This window comes from Sciurus carolinensis, chromosome 8, assembly GCF_902686445.1.
Source record: "Sciurus carolinensis chromosome 8, mSciCar1.2, whole genome shotgun sequence".
In the NCBI taxonomy this organism is placed as follows: domain Eukaryota; kingdom Metazoa; phylum Chordata; class Mammalia; order Rodentia; family Sciuridae; genus Sciurus; species Sciurus carolinensis.
The window spans coordinates 29580122-29599312 of record NC_062220.1 but is presented as its reverse complement, the minus strand read 5'-3'; the positions used below and the strand labels follow the sequence as shown (position 1 = coordinate 29599312).

Here is a 19191-nt window from a genome sequence, read left to right as displayed (position 1 = left end):
ACACCAAGAAGAATTAGCAGATACGTGCAAAAAAGCAGCTATACTTATATTCCATATATTAAAGAAGCTACAGTAAAGAATGAACGTGTAGAGACACAGACTATAACAATCAAATCAAACTTCTACAGATGAAAAATACAACGTCTGAAAAGAAAAATACAGTGGATGCTATCCCTGAGATTAGAAACTAGGCAATTTAAAGACAAAGCAATATCCAAAAGCAATACAGATGGAAGAAAAGAAACTCAGCTGTGTAGCAGTGATATATGCAACATCTTTAAGCAATCTCACACATGCGTAACTTAAGTATAGGAGGGTGAGATGGGAAGTAGTTGTTTCAAAGAAAAAAAAAGTCTGAAAATTTTCCAAACTTATTGTATACTTATTATAAACACATAGATCTAAGAAATTCAAAAAACTCTAGCACAAGAAACAGTAAGAAAACAATTCAAAGGTACATCATAATCTGATCCCTTAAAATGATAATAAAGAAAAAAACTTGAAGAGAAGTCAAAGATAAAAAAGTATAAATTATGTACAGAAGATTACAGGAAAGCACAGTAACTGAGTTTCTATAAGAAATAAGGCAAACTAAGAGATAATGGACCAACATCCTTTTTTTTTTTCCTGATAGATGTTTATTAATTACTGCCACTGTGATTTTTTTATTTTGATTATTATTGATTATATTTGATTTGATTGTACACAAATGGGGTACAACTATTGTTCCTCTGGTTGTACACGTAAAGTCATACCATTTGTGTAATCATACATGTATATAGCCTTTATGGAAAATAAATAGGGTACACAGGGTAGTGATTTTTGTCTCATTCAATTATCTTTCCTTTCCCTCGACCCCTCCCCACCCCTCAGTTTCCTCTACACAATCCATCCTTCTTCCATTCTTCCCTTAACTCCACCAACCCTGCCTGTTATATATCATCATCCACTGGACCCAGCTATCCCACTCCTTGGTCTATACCCAAAGGACTTAAAAATCAGCATACTACAGTGAAGCAGCTACAAACAATATTTATACCAACATCCTTTGAAAGTACAAAAACAAAAACAAACAAACAAAAAAAAAACACGTGGAATTCTATACCCAGTGAAAAGGTCTTTTAAGATTCAGAACAAAATACAGACTTTTTCAGATAAATAAAATTTATCAGCAGGGGTCCTAAGAGATGTTTAGAGAGAGGAAAAAACAACAACAACAACAACAACAAAAAAACCAAAGCCACATTTCTAACTGAAGGAAAATGATAACAGAGAGATATTAGATCTAGATAAAGAAATTAAGGACACCATAAATTATATATATGAACACACAATACACACCCACCCAGCACACCCCTTTTATTTTCTTACTATTTTAATGTCTTCTTTTAAAAGATAATTGAAGTTTTGGTGCAAAAAAGTGAAAATGTAGTACAGAGTTTATAACATAAATAGAAGTAAAATATACAGTAACAATACAGTACCACAGTCTGGAGGAGAGAAATGAAACTATGCTATGGATACATTCTTTTACTAATAAATATAAAGGAATATAATAGCCCTTGAAAGTGAACTGTATTTAAAAGACATTTACTATAAGCCCTAAAGCAACAAAACAACAAGTAAAAAAAAAAATTACTAAAACAATCCAAAGGCAGAAAAAAAAGGGAAAGGGAAATAAAGAACAAACAAGACAAACAGTAAGGTGGTAGATTTAAATTCAACCATATAAACAAGCACATTAAATGCAAACAGTCTTAAATATCTAGATCAAAGGGCAGACATTGTCAGATTAGATTTATAAAGCAAGATTTAATATTGGCAGCCCTTCAACATCCATGGGTGCCGAAGTCATGGGTTTTGCACCCTTGGATTCAACCAAGTACAGATGGAAAACATTCAGGAAAAAAACTCATCTGTACTGAACACGTAGCCTTTTTGCCTTGTTAATTATTCCCTGAGCGAAAACAATCTAGCAAAGTCACTTTTGCTTTGTATCAGATATTACTAGTAATCCACACATGATTTAAAGTATATGAGAGGAAGTGTGTGGGTTATATGCACCATTTTACATAAGGGACCTGAACATCCACAGATTATGGTGTCCACTTAGATCTTGGAACTCATCATCCACAGATCCTGGGGGATGACTGCATGTGCTGCCTAAAACAAACCGACTTTAAGAATAAAGACACAAAGGAACTGAAAGTAAAAGAATGCACACAGATGATAACATCAAAGAAAGCTGCAATGACTATATTAATGTCAAAGTTGATTTAAGAGTCAAGTGTATGAGGGACAAAGGAGATCATTTCATAATGATAAAAGGGTGAATTCATCAACAGGATATAACAACTGTAAACGTTTATACTCCCAATTCAGAGGTTCAAAATATTTGAAGCAAAACCTGATAAAACTGCAGGAGAAGCAGATCCATTCAAAATTACAATCATGTACGACCACAAAAATGGGATCCTAAGTTAGAATAAGTTACACTCAAAACAATTGTTTTGGAGGACAAATAGTAAGAAGTGTCTATTAATATTTTTAATCTTTATATCCTTTGATTTTATTCTTAGAACTTATTCTACAGAAATACTTGGAAAGCATGCAGATGTGTTATTACTCTCACAAAGAGTGTCTTGACAGATGTAACCAAGTTACAATGAGGTCATTAGGGTTGACACTAATCCAATATGACTGGTGATCTCATAAGTAAGAAGACATAGAGAAAAGAGAAAAATATGTAATAGAAAAGGCAGAGGCCAGAGTGATAAACCTACAAGTCAAGAAACCTCAAGGATTGCCAGCAACTGCCAGAAGTTAGGAGAGGTATAGGACAGATTCTCAGTTCTCCTGAAGAAACCAACCCTGCCAAAACCCTGATTTCAGATGTCTGGTCTCCAGAACCAGGAGACAGTTAAATTTCTGTTGTTTTGGCCAGCTACTCTGTAGTACTTAGTTATAGAAGCCCTAGGAAATTATTATACCCACCAGCAGAGATTAATAAACTACATATATATTCACATAGTATAGTAATATAACATACAATAAATAGGATGCAACAGATATATATGGGCATGGAAATAAAATGAAAAATTTAAGTTGTAGAAAACATGTACAATCCCATTTTTCTGATGAATCAAAGAGAACATCTCTCTCTCTTGAACTGTAATTATAATTTTCCAGTGCTGACCAAATCAAACATGGGCTAGACTTGCTCCCCTCTGTATTCTTGACATTGACACTTTCACAGATATAATTCCATTCCCATGGCCTAAATAATCAACTCTGTAAAGGATTCCAAAAGCCTTACACCTATAATTCTTAGGATTTAGCCATTTCCATTAAGAAGTTCTGTTGTCATTTGGAATTTACACAGTCCAATTTTTCTTCACATGTTTCAAACATTCAATACCAACTAGATCCATCTACTATGAAGTTGGAAAATCAGTAGGCATATGCTGGTTATTCAGACACCATATCTGGACTCAGTGGGAAAAACAACTGAGCAACTAGTGTTATCTGCACTGGACACACAGACCAGTGACACAGTCTTTTATTTGTCCCAGGTGCTGCTATAATCCAGGTTCCTTACCCATACCAGCTATGTTAATATAATGAATAAGAAAAATATTAAGTTTTAAAACATTCAATTATTTATATTACAAATATTTTCAATTTTTCCCATCTCTACAAACTTATTTTCTTGACATTTCTTGAATCAAAAAATTTAGTGGTGGAACTCATGCAGGGGTACATGCCTATAATTCCACTGACTTGGGAGGCTGAAGCAGGAGGATTGCAATTTTGAGGCCGGCCTCAGCAAATCAGCAAGGATCTCAGCAACTTCATGAGACCTTGTCTCAAAATAAAAAATAAAAAGGACTGGGGATGTAGCTCAGTGATAAAGCTTCCATGGGTTAAACCCCCAGTACCTGCCCCAACCAAAACCAAAAAACTTAGTGGTTTCTTACTACCTATGGAATAAAGCTCAATCCTTAAGATTGCAGTTCAAAGTCTTCCAATTTCTGACCTCGAATTGTCCTGCAAACTTATGGTCCACTATCTCCCCAAGGAAGTAAATACCTTATTCAATTTTAGAAGTCAGTATATTTGATATCTCCAAACACTTCATGTACATTTTCTATTTCAAATATTTGCTTATACAGTTCCCTATACTTGAAATACTTGTTTCCTGCTCCTGATAGAAATTCTACACACTATTTAAGGTCCTCACATTTAAGTCCCACAAACGATCTATCAAATCTCACAATGTGGCATCTATCTCTTCTCCCCATTATTCTAATCTCTAATAATCACTGGTTTGTAGTATGTATCTTTTTGTGATGATGATTTTTGGTTTTTTTAGCTATAGAGTAAACAAGGGAAGGGTAAAGCCTGAATCTTTTTTTTTTTTTTTAATTGGTACTCTATGATATTGGGAAGGTATTGCTTATCAGTAAGTACAGTACTTTCTGGTATTTCACTGATTAAAAATAAATCATTTGGGTTTCTGACTAGCTTTATGAACTATATACATATCAACCAGCTCCTTTACTAATACGGAAAATTTAAAGATATTTATATATCTTCATACTTCTTATGGTATCAAAAGCAATTCACTACACTCAAGAGAGTATTTAACTTAATATTTTTATTTTGGAACCACAGGTATTTAAATAAGTAACTTCATCTCTAAATAGTCTTAGCTTCTGCAAATCTAAAAGTTTAACTTTATATAGAAATCTGGAAAACATTTAATTGTTCTAAAGTTACTATGTATTTGTGATATTTCCAATTTCTTCATATCAGGAATTTAAGATGCTACTAAATTCTATTTTCCTTTTGCTTCAATCTAGCAGATCTTTAATAAGTACTGCTTTATAGTGACAGACTTCCATGGTAAATCTTCAGATCAAGTTAAAAAAAAAAATCCCCATGGCAAAGGAACCCAAGAGGCAAGAATATTGAATTAAATCGATACCTAAACTAAAATATAAACACACCACATATTTTTCATTTGATCCTATTTTCCAAAGGGGGCTCTTCCAAACTTACCTCTTCAACATTTTTCTAAAGTCCATTGTTTAATCTCTTTTAAAACAGATCACAACTCAACTAAAACTCAATTCAATGACAACTCAACTACAAAGTCAAATTGGTGTTTTCTAATTAATTTCAGTCTCTCATATTGCTATCATGATGTTGTAACCCTCTACTACTTCTAACAATACTGACATATGCAATAAATAAAAAGGGATATATTTTGGATACACTATTTATAATTAAATATTTCAAACATCTTCTAATTACTAAAGTTCACTTACATTAAGTAATTAATATTACTTATATTTTCTACTCAAAATGAGAACAAGCTTCCATCTAACCTAAGTCACAGCAAATAAAATACAAAATTCAAATTTACTCTAAAATCTCTGCCAGTAACAGGAAATCTAAACAGCACTTAATAGCATTAATAACAACTTTCTTTCATATGCTTCCCCAAACTTCCACAATACTTTGGGCACTCTTAAGTATTTTACATAGTTATTGCATTATTCTTTGAAATCCTTAGCTAAGCCCATTTTACAATCCTAGATACCAAGGTTCACACTAGTTAATAAACTGGCCTATATTATTATAGACCTAAGAATTACCAGAACAGGATTCATAACCCAACTCTGTTAGATTCATCTGAACCTCTTCCTGTGCTCATAGTCTGCCCTATATTATATACACTATTGTGCTCAGTTTTTCCCTATGTACTAGACAAGGGAACCTTTTCATTTCTGTATATTCCAAACTCTGTGAACTTTAACCTTATTTCTCCTTCCAAATGACTCAAGGTAAAATACATTCCCAGTCCGTGACTTTTCATTAGTACTTTCTTAATTCAGGCCAACAAACATTAAGATAAACATTGCTCTCTAGCACATCTTTTCCTCTAAACCTATTTTAGACATACTACCCAAAAGATATGACTTAGAAAAGAAACAAAATAATTGTTAAACAGTTACCAACTACATTAGTTCAGGGACAGAATTAAACCATGTTTTTTGTTGTTGTTGTTGTTAAACCAGTAAATGGAAATTGAAGATATTATCTGCATTAGAAACTAAGGGTTTTAACAACTTGGTTATACAAAAAGAAATGTTGAATAGCTAAGGAATAAGCAAGTGAACAATTATAATTATTCAATCAATAACTATTCACTGATCTGTGCTAAGGTTATGAAAACTATAGAAAAGTACCAAGGAATAATAAAGTTCATCTCCCAGAGTTATATTCAGAGTGAGGAATCAAACAAATTCACTAAAGAATATAAGCAAGTTAAAACAAATGCTAAGGAATTAAAGGAAATGAAAAGTTAAATTTGATTAATAAAGATTGCTTATTACTGTGGAATGAATTTGACAAAATCACACTCTGTGCATGTATAAATATAAGGTGAATTTCACCTTTATGTATATCTATACAGTACCAATTAAAAATAAGCAAATAAATGAGTGGAAAGTAGACCAGCAGAGCAAAAGGAGGTGAACATGGAGAAGGAGGCACAGAGGGAAAAAGGGGGAACTGGAGACTAAAAGGTAACAAATTAAATTTCTTGAATGTACAATTATGTCAAAATGAACCCAACTATTATATACAACTATAAAGCACTAATAAAAGGGGGAAAATATGGCTTTTGACTATCATTAAATCTTGAAGAAACAACCTGGGTGGGTATGGCAGGAAAAGTTAATGAACAATATCATCAACACAAATCCATTTAGCCAGAGATGACTACAGAGGGAGAGTTGAAAGATTTTATTTTTCCCATTCAATTTCTTACTTATTCAGCACTGCATATACTAAAGTCCACTTGACAAGAATGCACATACTCTTCACAGAATATAAATACCACACCTCACAAAAGTCAACAGAACTAATTACAAGACTTATGAATCTAATTTTATCAATTTTTTTACATGGTTCTCCTAAGAAAACACCACTGGATAATGAATGGCATCAGAATTATTTACTTTATGTAAAAAGTTCATAACAATTTATATAAATGAAACTTCAATTTCTACAAAAATTATTTTTAAAAAACAATAGATTTACTTAGAAATCACCTCTTCCATGAAACCAATTGCCAGTCCAGAGTCTCATAAAATTAAAGCACTTTCCCAGCTAATGAGATATGAATGCTGCTGCATATTTCTTCTGCTGATACTTATAATGCCTGGCTTTATTGAAATTCCCATCCCTTACCCTCTATACTTAGGTGGGACTAAGTTCTGCAGAAAGTTTTGTTAATTGCCCTTGAATTCCCATCAGAAATGCTTTGATTCAGGTCCCAGTCATATTTAATGAGGACTTTTATAAACACGTATCTCATCTTTTGCTCCATTCTCACAATCCTCAATCCACCTTTTAAACTGCCTCTTTCCCCCCAAAAAAACATTCTGAAAGTAGAATCTGATTTGCAGTTCCCTGATAACTAGTGAAATACTTCCTCAATTTTATGTCCTTCTTATAGTTATGAAATGTACCTTAATATCTTCAGAAGTCAAGAGAAATTCTGTACAAAATAATTTGTTGTAACTTAATTTAACTTAGCTCACAAAATATAAAGATCGAAAGAAAACCTACTATTTCCAATGTTATTTTTCCAACACAATATCCAAAGTTTCCAATGTGATATTTTCAGGACTATCCTATCAGAACAGTACACTTCAGTTCTGAAACTGATTCTATAGAAATCTTCTGTCAAGCTAAAAAGCAAATGACCAAGCTCCATTTCAGAACCAGTGAATTTGAATATCATCTTAGAATTGAAACCAGCATTTAAAAATAATCTTCAATAATCCCAATGCAAACCTAAATTAGAGAACCCAAGCAGAAAATCCTTGCTTCATAACAATAAGTAGACATACTAACTTCCAGGATGTTTTATACCTCTCATCAACCTGGGGAGTACCTATTCATCTTAAATACTCGGATAATGCTCATTCTAAAAACTTTTACTCATCTCCTCTCCCACCACCTCTCCTTTGATCCTTTAAACCTTTACAAAAAGTTTTCATATATTCACATATAGTCCTTCTAACCCATATAACCACTCCGTGACATAGCACCCCCCTATTTTAGAGGTAAGAAAACTGAATCTATGACAGGAAAGTTAAGAAATACGTTTAAAGTGATCCTGAATTCGAACCCACATTGACCGACTACAAAGCTATGGTGTTTTCCATTGTGACAAGCAGACTCTTATACATCACTCAGAAGTACTGACTTACTCATCAGTTTACACCCTTTGTTTCCCTTTTTAGACATACTATGCTTCCCTGAGGGCAGGTATCAACCCTGATTTTGACCTCAACATTTAGTTACTTGGTACATGTTTGTTGAATGAAAGAGGAAAAAAAGCTCCTCAAGAGCTGGTTCTATATAACTTAGGTTTCATTTCTTGGATTCTTAGAGTGAGCTCTGAATGTACTTCTTGTCGAACACATCAGGCCTGACCTGCAAATCTGCTGTTGGATTTATAATAACACAGTGAATTTTGGCATTATTTTAAACTATGTAAAACTACACAGCCAAAGAAGAGGGGAAAAAAAAAAAAAGATTATTCCAAAAAATTAAAGTATCATTCTTACATTACCCTCTATCAAAATGAGGACTTCAAATTTTAGACTTAGTCTTCACAAGTTTCATCGCATAAGAGCAGATGACTATAATAGATGACTGAAATTTAAAAAGTGATTAAGAATAGATGATATAAATTAAGCACTAAATAGTGATATCTACTCAGCAATCTACTTATGCTAACCAGTAAGCAATGCTTTTTCTCTATCACAATGTTCTCTCATATTTGTCATTTTTCTGAAACCAGGAATAAACACTATAGGTAAGCACAAAGCAATTTGTTAGTATACTTGCATGTAAATGTAATGTTCTTCCTGCCTAGTTAACCTGTCTGGTATGTAAAACATAGCACAACTACTTCCTTTTTGATGCAAACTACATAACAAATGTAGTAAGTCAGCAAAACTAATATTTTTTTATTTGCAGATAAATAATATTTTAAATGCTGGAGCTTTTCCTACATTGACAATATGCAAAAATTAGAACTTTACATCTTAAATTATATTAATTTTGATGTAGAGAAATGGTTATGCCCTTAACACTTTAAAATTTGGAAATAAAAAAAAACATTCTGAAACAACATGATGTAATGGGAAGTACAAAGGGACTACTCCTGGTTTTCTCATTTCTATTATCTTACTAAACTCTTGTGTGACCTGGGACTTGCTGGCTCCATTTTCTCATTTGTTTTAAAAAGTGGGTAGGGGAGAAGGGATCTGACTATCTTTGAAGTGGTTTCCCAAAATTCTGATTTTGAGACCGTCCTCTTGTTTCATTTTTTTCTAATCAGTTTACTGTGTTCTTCAAAGTCAAAATTCTTAAATAACAAACACATCTGAAACTGAATGAAATTATTCAGTCTCTAACTGGACGGTACAAGACACACAGAGTAGACTCCTATAAAGTTAACAATCTGACAACTTTCCAGAAAAGTCCCAATCTTAAATTCTTAAACAAGCAGGTGTAAGTCTGACATTTTTAATATTATCAAGAAGTTATAAAATGGTACTGGTCTGTTACAACTTCCTTAGGTGTTCCCGAGGTTCGAGTGGCACATTCTCTGCAGGTAAGAGCCAGCAAAAAAGGGAGAGAGGGAGTCACGCTGCATTTCAACAACCCACAGTTCAACCCAGTCACCTCAGCAAGATCCCGACTAGGCCTACACCACGGAGCTGAACCTCCCCACCCCCAGAAGTGCCAGCAGCCAATATAATGAATGCTTCCGTCAACAACACACATTCCCCTTCCCACAGAACTGCTCACTCCCAACCGGCCATCTGGGGTTGGAATCGGCCGCACTACACCAACCTAAGAATCATGTTTGGTCCCAAAGGCCGAAAACTACTAGATTGCGGTTTCCCTGCGCATGGCTGCGGGGAGAGCTGCACCCCCTCCCACCAATGATAAAAAAAAAAAAAAAAAAAAAATCAGTGAAGAGAGTAGAAACCAGGCCTAGGCGTCATTGCTGGAGAAATAAATGCTGGTTCTCTGCAACGGGGAACAGTAGCATTTCCTGTCCTTGCACTGATTCCAAGAATGTCCAGGAACCTGCACTCTACTTCATCCCCTCCTAGACTCCTACAGGAGGATTAAAAGCCCGATCCGCTTCATTCCCCAACCGATGCACTCCTTTCAAACCTCTGGCATTGTTAAGGAAGGGACCCCCGAGCTCTAGCAGGAGGAGGTAAAGCTCGCGCCAGAACACGGGTTCTGTTCACAGATTAAACAGCTCGTGAAAGAAGAAAATCCCCTTGTGGTCCGAGTAAAGTTTGAACCAGCAGCAAGGGTGCGGACCCGAGCCCGGCCAGGCTGGGCTCCAGGGCAGGCCTGCGGAGGTGACACTCCCTTGTTCTCCAGCGGCCCGGGAGGCGTCCGGCCGCCCCGGCCCGAACCCACAGAGCAGGACGAGGGCGCCGCCGCGGGGCTCGGGCCGGCGGGAGGCCTGGCGGCGGCGGGACCCTCCCTGCGCGGCTCCCGCCTCCTTCCTCACTCCCACTTCCCGGTCCCCCAAGCCCAGGCCCGAAAGGTAACGTCCGGGAGGCGATGGGGGGCTCGGCCACTGACCACACATTTCTTGCCGAGGAAAGTGAAGAGGGACTCGTTCTCCTGCGGAGTGAGCAGCAGAGACCCCACGTTGGTGACCTTCCGCGGAGGCGGCGGCTGCTGGCTGGAGCTCATGGTTTCGCCGGCTGGGCTGGGCGTCCAGGGCCGTCTCCTCGGCGAGTGGGCGAGTGCTCGTTCCCCTCTCGGTGACAGGGGCGGGCGGGAGCGATTCAGAGGCGCCGCATCTCGCAGCTCCAGCGGAGCAGGGAGGAGGACAAGGGAAGGAGGAGCTGACGGCGGGCCGCCTTCGGGCCGCACTCAGAAAGGAAGCTCCCAGCTCCCGCCCGGCTAGGCTTGGGCCAGATGGCCGTTGTCCCCACACTCCGGCGACTGCGCTAAACTCCCAACTCCTCCTCCAACGCTCCCCCGGCGGCGGCGGCGGCAGCGGCGGCGGCGGCGGCCGCACAATCCAACATGGCAGCGGGGGCGGACGAGACCACGGGACGCGAGACGCGGGGGAGCGCGCCGGAAACGCGCGGCCGCCGCGGCCTGGGGCCGGGGAGGAACCTCTCGGCTCGCCGCGGGCCTCGCGGACCGTCCTGAGGCCCCGCCCTCTTCCGGCCGGGCGCGGGCCGCGCGGGTGGCTCGGGGGTCTGCGGTCGCGGTTCGGGGGCCTCGACCTCTCCCTCTCGGCTCGCGGGTCGGGAATCCGAGCCCGGCCGCTACTACTTGGAGAGACGACGAGGCTTCGCCGCCACGGCGTCCGCCTCTCTTCTGCCGGAGCACACCTGGGCGGAGTAGCCGGGAGCAGCAGGTCCCCCTCCCCGGAATAGCAGTTTCTCGGGGACGAAAGTGGGGCGCTCGCGCCGCTGGACAAGAAGGGCTGGAACCTGGGGACAGAAATTGGGAAGAGACGCGCTCCCGTGTGCGGCTGGCGCCGGGTGTGGGTCAGAGCCGCAGGTACCGGGGAGCCCTAACTCTGTCCGCACTTCGACAGGGACAGTGAAGGAGCACACAGGCCTCTCGCCCCCAGGACTGTGAAGGAAATTTTGACGGATGTCACAAAAAACGCACCGCCCTGCCGGCAGGTCGTGACACGTGGGTTGAATGTATTTGCAGCATTTAAACGCATAGTCTTGTAAGGGCGCTGAACAGGTTTACTTTTCCCCGTCTCAAGAATTGGAAAAATATTCCCTTCCCCCACCTTTTCCTGCATCCTAAACCCCGAACTCTGTTTTCTTATTAGTATATGTGCTCATTTGGGGATGTCATATAGAAAAATGCCTTATCTGGTTTACTCCTTAGAAGCAAATTTCAAGAACTTTTCAAAAACGTGTGTCCTTCAGAGTATTAAAAGTTAACTCCCCCTGTGGAGGAAATCACTAGGCTGTTGTAAAAGGAAATTTGGGGATATGGAAATAATAAAATGGACTGCAGTGAATTATAAAACATCTTTATGATTTATCTCTGCTAAGCATTTTAGAATTTATTGTGTGACTTTTTTTAAACCATCGTTTGCTAATTACAAAGTTTCTGTAAAGAAAGTTATGTTGAATTTAAGACGTGAATCCTGTAAGGATTAAACTTTCATAAAACTCTCTGAGGTTAACTTCTCTAGCAGCTCCCATTAGAAATCTCTAAAGTACTAAACAAATCAATAAACCATTCTCAATGCACTTTGAAAATAGAAAAATTTGGAAGTTTCCCTTAATGAAATTGAGCAGGAAACAAATCTTCAAAGAAAAATGAAAAGTATATAACCCTGGAAGTTCTCACATAATATATGGATATTTCAAAATTAAACGTTTAATAATAGAGGTGAAAAAAGTAACCAAAAAAAACTATTTATAAAATTTAAAATTGGGTTTAGAAAGGTAGTAAATTGTAAGCCTGGAGTTCTCTCTGAATAACACAGCTAACAAAATAAATCCAAAAGTTAAATCAGTTTGTCTTTTTTAAAAATGCAGCTTTTACCAGTTGAAAGCACAGTGACAGCAGAAAGCCTTACACATTCTTGAGAAATCACAGAAATTAGAACTTTTTTTCTATTTTCTTTTTTTCCTTGGGGGTGGGTACTAGCAATTGAATTCAGGGGCACCCAACGACTGAGCCATATCTGTGGCCCTTATTTTTTTATTTTATTTAGAGATAGGGTCTCCATTTGAACTTGGCAATCCTCCTGCCTCAGCATCCTAAGTCATCTTTTCAAATCTGTCAACTATAGTACCAAGAGCATAGACTGCAGATAGGCCCAGATTGAACATCTTATGCCTCTCAATCTTGTGGACTTGAGATATGTTGCTTTTCTGTCTCATTTTCTTTATCTGTAAAATCGAAATAGTTTCTATTTTATAAAGGTATGGTATAAATAGGAATAGTTATTCCTACTTCAAAGTTGCAAGATAGATGGCCATAACATATACCTGTACATCGTGGCTACTCAAGCAGTAGTTGTCTGTCATTTAACATCCTTGCCTATGATCTGTTCTGCTTTTTCTTAGGTAAAAATCAAGAGTTGAGTTGCACTATGTATTTTTTAACTTTGTTCTATCTAAGCCTTGTTATTCAAAAACTGTCCTCAAATTTAAAACTACATAATTCTCCAGATATGTGTTAGTGAATTTGGAGCATAATCTCTTAGTAAAATTTCCAGTTAGGCTATATGTTATGACAAATCAGCTCTATGTATATCCCAGTATGTCAAGATAACAAAGCTTTTTTAATATTGTAAATCTAGAAATGTAATCCTATTAGCTTGTAATCAATAAAAATTCAGGGGCTAGAAAAGTAGTTAAGTGCTAGAGCTTGTGATTAGAATGTGTGAAGTCCTGGTTTCAATCCCAGCATCAAAAAAAAAAAAAAAAAAAGTGGAATTCACTTAGGTGTTTTCATATTTGTAAAAAGGAAAATTATGTTAGATTTAGTCTACTGTCTTGCCTAATCCTATCCCTCCTCCTTCCTTTCATTCTTCTTTGTCTAATGTACTAAACATCTCTTCTTCCTCCCACACCCTTTATTGTGGTTTAGCTTCCACATATCAGCAAAAACATTCAATCTTTGGTTTTTTAGGATTGACTTATTTCACTTAGCATGATGGTCTCCAGATCCAGCCATTTGCTGGCAAGTGTCATAAAGTTTTTCTTTATGGCTGAGTAATATTCCATTGTGTGTATATATACCACCATTTCTTTATCCATTCATCTGTTGATGGACATCTAGATTGGTTTCATGGCTTAACTATTGTGAACTGTGCTGCTATAAACATTAATGTGGCTGTATCACTGCATTATGCATATTTTAAAGCCTTTGGCTATGTGCCAAGAAGTTGGATACTAGGTCAAATGGTGGTTCCATTCCAAGTGTTTTGAGGAATCTCCATACTGCTTTCCAGAAAGTTTGCACCAATAAGATACTTGGGAGTCAATCTAAACAAAGGAGATGAAAGACCTCTATAATGAAAACTACACCAACATTAAAGAAAGAAATTGAAGAAGACCTTAGAAGATGGAAAGACATTCCATGTTCTTGGATAAGCAGAATCAATACTGTCAAAATGGTCACACTACCTAAAGTGCTATACAGATTTAATGCAGTTCCTAATAAAATTACAATGTCATTCTTTATAGAAGTAGAAAAAGCAGTCATGAAATTCATTTGGAAAAATAAGAGACCCAGAAGAACCAAAGTAATCCTTAGAAAAGTGAAGCATGCGACATCACAATACCAGACCTTAAATTATACTACAGGGCTATAGTAATAAAAATGGCATAGTATTGGCACAAAAACAGGCATGAAGACCAATGGAACAATACAGAAGACACAGAGACAAACCCACAATTAATAGCAGTTATCTCATAGTAGATAAGGTTGCCATAAACATACATGGAGAAAAGATAACCTCTTCAACAAATGGTGCTAGGAGAACTGAAAATCCATATATAGTAGAATGAAAGTTAACCCTTAATCATCTCTAAGTGGATCAAAGACTTCGGGTATAGACCAGAAACCCTGCACATTTTAGAAGAAAATGTAGGCCCAACACTTAAACATATTGGCACAGGAACTGACTTCCTGAACAAGACTCCTAAGGCACAAGTAATTAAAAATAAATGGGACGGCATCAAACTAAAAAACTTCTTCACAGCAAAAGAAACAAGAATGTGAAGAGAGCCTGCAGAATGGAAGAAAATCTTTGCCACCCGCACTTCATATAGAGCTTTAATTTCTAGGACATACAAAGAACTCAAGAATTTTAATACCAAAAAGTACAAATAATCCAATCAATAAATGGGCAAAGGAACTGAACAGGTATTTCACAGCAGAAGGAATACAAAGGGTCAACAAATACATGAAAAAAATGTTCAAATTATTAGAGAAATGCAAATTAAAACTACACTGAGATTTCATCTCACTCATGTCAGAATGGCAATTATCAAGAATGCAAGTAACAACAAATTATTGTCAGGGGGGAAAGTGAATGCTTTCATATGTTGTTGGTGGAACTGCAATTTTTTCTGTTAGAAATGAAAATTCTGAACTTGCAGACCACCAAACTACTTTGAAAGTTAAATAGAGGAGGAAGAAAGCTGTGGGGAAAAAAGAAGCTATGAGATGAGAGGTGAAGGACACGAGGTATGCCCTGCAGAGTCTATTCCATGCCAAGAACAATTGAGTTCCAGTCATTTTACAACCTTTTATTAGCCTAGACTATTTATTGTTGGAATTGTATTCTTTCTTTCAAAAAGTTTCAAGTTTTGTCCAAGTGCAGCTTTATATTTGCTCTTCTTCTTCTCTTTTCTTTAGACTTGAAGGCTGAAAATTATGGCCATGAAAGACTTTTTTCCTCAAACCCCAAATACCTAGTTTTCCCTCAGAATTTTAAATAGAGTACTTTGTTCATAAAAATCACAATTTAAGTTTTTGTCTTCCACCCTTTTTGCTTATTCTCTGGCCCTTTTCCAACTTCTTGATATTCATAAAATATGAAAAATGTAAACATGAATATTTTTCTGGAAATATGATTTCCTTACTTGTTTGAGATTTTCCTCCTTACCATGCATAAAGGATAGTATTTTTCTACATGCATCCTGAAATCTGTAAATACTGACTGTGTTTCAAAAATTTAGCAAGTCCTTTCTGCCTTTCATTCTCGATAGCATATCCTCTCTTTAGCTGAACACTAGACATCTTTCACTCTGTTTTTTTTTGGCATTTTCTTATCTCAAATTCTTTTTACCCAGGTTGAGAGATTGGATTTGATCCAGGAGCATTCTATTTCTCTTCAAATGAGAAGTTGAAGAGAAGTTTTTAAGTTTTTAAGCAAGGTTTAAAAGACTAGAGTTTTTATCTTCATGTATACATATAAAAATACATGTTCTGTATAAAAATTATTAAAATACAACAAAGGAAAAGACATTCCTTTTAATTTCTTTTATTTAGCTTTTCTTGCCACAAGTAGAATCTATTCTTGTCCTTTTATTTTCTTCTTTCTTTGCTATAATCCTCTAAGGTGAAGCCCTCATTTTGACAGAAAACATTAAGGGTAGCTTATTTATGGGAGAGTGGGCATATTACCAGATGCATTCCCTGCTATTAGCATTATACTTCTCAAATTTCTCTTGTCCTAGTCCTCTGTTATTCATTTTCTTTACAAATGTCATTGATTTTGTACTGTTATAAGTCCTCTATTCCCCTTGCTAACGTTAATAATTTAAAATGTAGTGACACCCGTCCCTGTGGGGGAACATGGAAGTAATGGCACACCAGGATCTATGGCATTCAGCAGCCATTGTCGGCATAATTATCGGTACAGACCTACTGCTTGGCTATGGCAGATTGAATTATAGAGACAGAATAGCAACAAATCTGGATACTGCAGGGGTGGTGAATGTCATTTCTCTCAGGCAACCTCCAAGTGTCCTGGTTTTAAAATGTTCACCTTGTAAAATAGCTCTGCACGTTTTTATGTAAATGTTGCATATTAGCAGTGCTTAAGAGAATTTGTCCTAGTACATGTTCTTCCAAGCTAAATGTTGAATGCTTTATTTTTCACCAACAAAAATCTTGAAAAGTAAGCAAACTATATTTTTCTCCCTCTCCCTTTTAAATTCAACTTAACTGCAAGGCCCTTTGGCAGAGGTGGAGGTTGGGAGGCTTTCTCTTTAAGAATGGATAAGCTTAGTTACAATCCATTTAGATTCTAAAGATGTTCAATATTAGTGGGAAATTGAATTCTTATTCATGCTAATGAATTACCAGTTATAGTTAATTACAACTATATGGCCTAGTCTCCAGATACCTAATACACACCTTTCCAGATACTGAGTGGAAAAGCTAAGGATGTTATTGTTCCCAAGATGCTTCTTACTGGTACTCTGCTGCTCTTTAACTTTAATGAATATTCAGTACATCTTAGTTTAATTATTCCAAATGAGAGAGGAGAAACATTGGCTTCTCTATTGTAGTGTGCTCAAGGTTAACTTATAGGTGAGTAGGCAATTTGGACACTTGGGATAATTTGAAGATGCCACATATCCCCGCTATTTCACTGATAGTATTGTTGTTAAGGATATAGTCTCCTCTGCCACATTACACTTCTAAAATCAATTTGTATTTTATAAAATTAATGAATTCACATAATTTTAAAAATTGCACAGTACTGCAAAACTTAACATGAGATAAAACAAATCTCAAGCTCTTTTCTCTACCCTGGCTTACTCTCCTCACAGACATTTACTTTGAACTTTAGAATATTTTTTTCCGGTGTTTATAGGTATATTCCTAAATAATATGCCAAGTTGCTGTTTACTGACTGATCAATTTAAAGTGTTACCTATTATCTCCCTTAAACTACCACTTCATTTCTCTTCCCCAAACATAGTAATAGAATGATGTGTTAAATCATTATCACACAAAAATGTGTTATTCACTGAATCAAGATTATTTTACATTCTTTTGAACTTTGTTGTTATGTTCCTCTCAATAATTCCTCAAATTTTCTTCTAATTTTTAAAAATGACTATGAAATCACTTGCCATAGTTAATGTGGAAAATAAGATCCATCCTCTATGGTTTCATAATAATCTGAACTGTGTCTAGATTTCTGCTGTTTAGAATTTTCTTCAGTTACTATTCTTGGATTTTCCTTTATCTCCTTTGTGTATTGGACCCTCTGTTTCTTGAGACTTATATTATCTGTCTTGGTTTATTCCCTTGTTTTGGTAGTATTCATTGTTCACTGGATTCCTAAGAAAAAGTGCATAGAAAATCAACTCTTTGAGACCTTGTGTATCACAAAATATGCTATTTGAATCTTTCCCTTGACTGATGGTTTAACAGTGTATAGTACTTCAGGTTAAATATCAGCTTTCTTCAAAATTTTAAGGTATTATTCCATTGGTTTCTAATTTTAAGCATCACTGTTGGCATCTGACATTCTGATCAGATCCTTTATGCTATAATTTGTATCCTGACTGACAAAGGCCCATGTGTTGAAAACTTGGTCCCAAACCTGTGGTGCTATTGGGAAGTAATGAAAACTTTCAGAGGTGAGGTCTAGTGAAAGGAAGTTACGTCATTGGGGGCATGCCCTTGGAGCGTATAGTGAGATCCCAGCCCCTCCTCTTCTTTCCAGGAACCATTAGGTGACTAGGCCTCTTTTTGTATATTCCTACCATGACATACTGTGCCAATATAGACCCAAAACAACAAGGTCAAGTGACCTTGGACTGGACCTTTTGAAACTGTGAGCCAAAAATAAACTTTTTCCCTCATTAAGTTGATTATCTCAGGCATTTTGTCACAGTAACAGAAAACTGACTAACACACTTTATATGTGACTTTATTATCTCTGAAAAATTTTAGGATATTCTGTTTGTAGAATTCTGAAATTCGATGATGGACCATTATGGAATCTTTTTGCATTTATCATACTCTATTCCATAGGCCCTTTAAATCTAAAAAGTCATATCCTTTAGTACTGGAAGTTTTGCTTGTGTTATTATTTTATCATTTTATTCCCTCCATTTTTTCTCTTCTTTTTCTGGAATGCCTTTTGGTCAAATTTCAGACTTCCTATTCATCCTCTATCCAGCTAAAAACTACATGAATAGGAAGTCTGAAATTTGACCAAAAGGTATTCCAGAAAAAGAAGAGATATGAATTGCAGCTGTTGTCATCTTTGGGCATAGACCACTGCTAAAGTTGGGAACTGGAAACTAGAATTTCTCCTGAGCTTCTAAAACCAGATGTTTCTGTTGCTGCCCTTGCAGAATGGTTCCCTGGACCACCTACTTCATCACTTTATGTGCTTTGACATTACAGTTACCTATGGATGTGTCTAGTCAGACAAAGGCCACAGACTTGTGTCCTAGCTTCCAGAGAGCTTGAGATTTCATGTTCATTTTTAGGGATCTGTATTTTAATAAGTCAAAAATTCCCTGAATATAGGAAGTATATTCAAAAGTTACTCAACAGCTTGTTAATTCAGCTAGGGACAGTTGAAACTCCAGG

At 36.9% G+C, this 19191-nt stretch overlaps 1 protein-coding gene across 1 annotated transcript in view; it reads right to left on the bottom strand.

The window, feature by feature from the left end:
- Wasl (WASP like actin nucleation promoting factor) overlaps positions 1 to 10957 on the bottom strand; it is a 79901-nt gene extending 68944 nt beyond the window's left edge. The window contains exon 1 of the mRNA XM_047561565.1: positions 10702 to 10957. Coding sequence (XP_047417521.1) covers positions 10702 to 10815 — 114 coding nt within the window. The 5' untranslated portion in view covers positions 10816 to 10957. The remainder of the gene's footprint in view (positions 1 to 10701) is intronic.
- Positions 10958 to 19191: the final 8234 nt, after the last annotated feature.